At 43.4% G+C, this 3,810-nt stretch overlaps 1 protein-coding gene across 1 annotated transcript; it reads left to right on the plus strand.

Annotated features, from left to right (window-relative positions):
• Positions 1-481: 481 nt before the first annotated feature.
• On the plus strand, positions 482-3,559 carry LOC121947165 (E3 ubiquitin-protein ligase RNF128-like). The gene has a single exon (XM_042492102.1). It carries the CDS (start codon positions 921-923, stop codon positions 2,007-2,009), a length of 1,089 nt encoding a protein of 362 aa, XP_042348036.1. The 5' UTR covers positions 482-920; the 3' UTR covers positions 2,010-3,559.
• Positions 3,560-3,810: the final 251 nt, after the last annotated feature.

Genomic DNA, 3,810 nt, shown 5'->3' on the forward strand with positions numbered 1-3,810 from the left:
GTGTCTGAGAACCAAGGTAAAATAGCAGCTTGCAAGAAACCTCTCCATCTCATTTGTCATTGGAAGCCTCTGTCAGTGTGTGTGTGTGTGTGTGTGTGTGTGTGTGTGTGTGTGTGTGTGTGCTTTCACTTGTGTGTAAGAGGATACAATGGAAACTCAACAATGCCTCGTTCCATCTCAGTTGTCACTGCTACATGTAGCTGTGTGGAATGAAGCTTTTTAAGTGCCTCTAGGTATTCGAACAAAGAGAAAACCTCTCTAAATGTGACCTTTAAAATGCTTTAAAGTTGCACACAGTATATAATAGTCTCTGTGTGTGTTTGTTAAAATGTGTGTTGGTGGCAGAGTGTTTGTCTTTCAGAGTAAATAACCACCAGGTAGAGGAGAATAACTTGTCAGTTTGCTTTTCACAACACTGGTCTCGGTCACAAAAATAGAGGAAGGAAACGAGCTGAGCTAGAAAAACTGGTTGAGGTGCTTTACTCATCATTACACAAGGGAAAGTCAGCTGCTTTTATTAGTTTCACAGGATTGCTCTGTGTTATTGACCTAAGTCCATGGAATTATCCTTATCATTTGCCTATCGCGTCTTGCCCTCTCTGTTCCTTGGCTCTTGAAACTGCACAGGTCTGTGTTTTTTGTGTACTTCAACTTGTTGAATACCAGCACCCTGCCCTCTCTGAGGAGTGCTCAGTGTTCAAGGTTCAGGAAGATAACGAGAGGTGAGTGGCTGACGCATAGCTCGTGTTGTGTTACCAAAGGCTCATATCAGATTACGGCAGACAGCAGCTCGGCTGAAACCATAGCTGTCTTCAGCTCGCTGTTGCTCGAACAAACCAGGAACTAGGACTAACAAAGGAGTTTTAAAGAAGCTAAAGGAACAAACTGAGGGCTACTGTTGTTTTTAGAAGAGCGTTACCATGGGTAAGAAGACACAACACTCTCTGCTGCTTTTCCTGTGTTTGTCGGGGCTTGTTCACCACTCTGCTTCCCTGGTGTTTTGGACCGCCATGGTGGAAATAAGCTACATTGACAGCCACAATAAGACTGTAGAGAAATACTGTGAGTGTGGCTTGTTTGGCCGTAACTCTCCCCTGGAGAAAACCTCGGGCATTGTTACACTTCCCAAGGGAGACCCCAAAGGCTGTGGCTCAGAACCTGTGTACACCCGCAACTCCAGCTCCCCACCATGGATAGCGCTGGTTAAAAGGGGCAACTGCACCTTCAGTGAGAAGATCAATGCCGCCAAACGTCAAGGAGCGGCTGGCGTGGTGGTGTACAATGTGGACGGTAGTGGAAACAGCACCACTCACATGGCACACTCGGACGCAGCTGGCATTGTGGCGATCATGATTGGCAACGCTCAGGGCATGGAGGTTGTCAGGCTGGTGAGGAACGGGACAGATGTGCAGATGCTCATTGATGTGGGCAGCCCGCACGGACCCTGGATAGACACATACTGGCTTTACTTCCTGTCCATCGCCTTCTTCATAGTGACAGCAGCCTCCATCGCCTACTTTGTGTTTATCTCCGCAAACCGTATCTACAATCTGAGCATGCATAGGCGCGCTGAGAAGAGGCTGAAATCTGAGGCTAAAAAGGCCATCAAGCGTCTACAAGTGCGCACACTCAAGACAGGGGACAAGGAAGCCACCTCTGATTCCTACATGTGTGCTGTGTGTATTGAAAACTACAAGGCAGGGGAGGTGGTGACGGTGCTAACATGCGAGCACATCTTCCACAAAGCCTGCATCGAGCCGTGGCTGCTGGACAGGAGGACCTGCCCCATGTGTAAGTGCGACATTTTGAAGGCCCTGGGGGTCGAGGAGGAAGTAAAAGAGAGCTTTCCCGCTGAGTCGCCACCAGATGTCACTGTGATCACAGTGGCAGGAGGAGAAACCATGTATGAGGTGCCACTGACTGACCCAGTGAGCCCTGACCCTGAGAGACAACAACATCGCTATGACAACAGGGCCTTTGAGGCAGACTCGGAGGCTGGGAGAAGATGAACAGCAACGGAAACAAAACAAACCAGGACACATTCAAATTGAAAATTTTCTAGGATACACTGAACCAGCACAATGGAATCAAACTGTAATATTCCAACAGGAGAAACAATCTTCTCGTAATGCAAATAGATTTTAAAACGGATTTAAAATGCTCATGGACCTTGTGTAATTAGCTTGGATGACACTGCATTTTCCTTGTGTCTGTCTAAGTGTGTAAATACTGGGTGTGTTCATAAAGCCAACTTAGATGGTTAGAATAGATTCTTAGAGCTGATTAGTCGTGGCCTGGTGCCAGCGTCAGATTTCTGCTTTGCATAGTGTACACACCAGCTCGACACTGGTCAGGGAGGAAGCACAGGAGAGCATTTGAAAATTTGTTTGAAATTGAGGCCAAATTTCCACCAACAAAAAGCCTTGTTGGCACATACTCCCTCACAATTGACCATTGTGTTTTAAATTCAGAGCAGGGTTTATTCTCTTAATAATAATGTTAATTTTAATTGCATTTACGTAATAAAATGAGAAAATACAGATAAAAGACAATATGTTCATAGGAGATACACAACCACACACACACACACAGATAATAAAATACAAATTAGTTTTGATACCAGTTAATTCAATAACTGCCACATAAATGCAGGTCAAAAATAGGTTTTCAGATTTAATGGCAATTAATAATTCAGTTAATGTGAATAATTGGACTTTCATTCTGCTCTTTTAAAAATGTGATTATGTTTTTCCATTATGTGAGGTTGTTGGGCTTGATTCACAAACACACCCTTATGAACACACCCTTGACCCTTGAGGAAATGCAGCATGACACACATAACACTGCAGTGAGTGTATAACATCACCTGAGGGTGCTGGGACTCATAAGAAACATGGTTTGTGGAAACATGTTTGCGACTTATGAATCAAGAATTTTTAAGTCCTTAATAATATGTTGGCCCTGAGCTACTTTTGAGAATGTGGCAATGCAATAAATGTCGTAAAAACTGCACAATATGCCTCTAAAAAAATGCTATCTTGACTGTTGGATAGGGGAAAATGATCTTTATGTGTAATGGATTTTGAAATTATATATATCGAGATTTATTTATCAATAATGTCAAGTTCTGTCTGTTAACGGCAATAGATGTATAGTCCTTTTGCATCTCTAAACAGCTGATTTTCACGTGCAAGCACATTTTGTTCTTGAGCAAGTCTTCCAGGTTTTTCCTTTGAGTTATTGGGTGTTTGTTCAGTTCCTGTGGTCTACCTCTGAACTCTCGCATGGGTAAATTATGGAGCATGTTTAAGATTCTTGCAATTCAGAGATTAAGTGTGTCCCGCGGTAAATGATAAAGAATGATTTGTTTGCTGGTGGGGATATGCTGATAATGGTACTTAAATATATTTTTCTACACTGAATCAGTTTCACGACTGTTTTACAGATTCCAGGAGTCTTAAATTGTTCTGTAAAAATGATTGTAACTTGCTGTATTAAATCACATTGATGCTTATTAGAATGCAATAAATCCCTCAAAATGAGGCCAACTTTAAGAGCATATGTGCTTGTAAGAATGGTGTTTCTGTGTGAATGTGCAGGTGTGCTGCTCTACATTCGGCAGGTCTATGTGTGTCTCACTTTCAGAGCTATGGTCTCGTTCCCAATAACTGTGGGAGAGGAGCGAAACTGTAATTACCTCTGCACAGGTGGGAGCCAATCCGCACACACCTCGAGCTTGAGCTGGATAATCATCATATCACATAAGTAGAGGGGCCTGACCGAGCAAGCAGAGATATGCAGCTGTATGCC

This window comes from Plectropomus leopardus, chromosome 1, assembly GCF_008729295.1.
Source record: "Plectropomus leopardus isolate mb chromosome 1, YSFRI_Pleo_2.0, whole genome shotgun sequence".
In the NCBI taxonomy this organism is placed as follows: domain Eukaryota; kingdom Metazoa; phylum Chordata; class Actinopteri; order Perciformes; family Serranidae; genus Plectropomus; species Plectropomus leopardus.

What these genes read in the sequence shown, in the direction of transcription:
- LOC121947165 (XM_042492102.1), top strand. Translation starts at nt 921, where the DNA reads ATGGGTAAGAAGACACAACACTCTCTGCTGCTTTTCCTGTGTTTGTCG.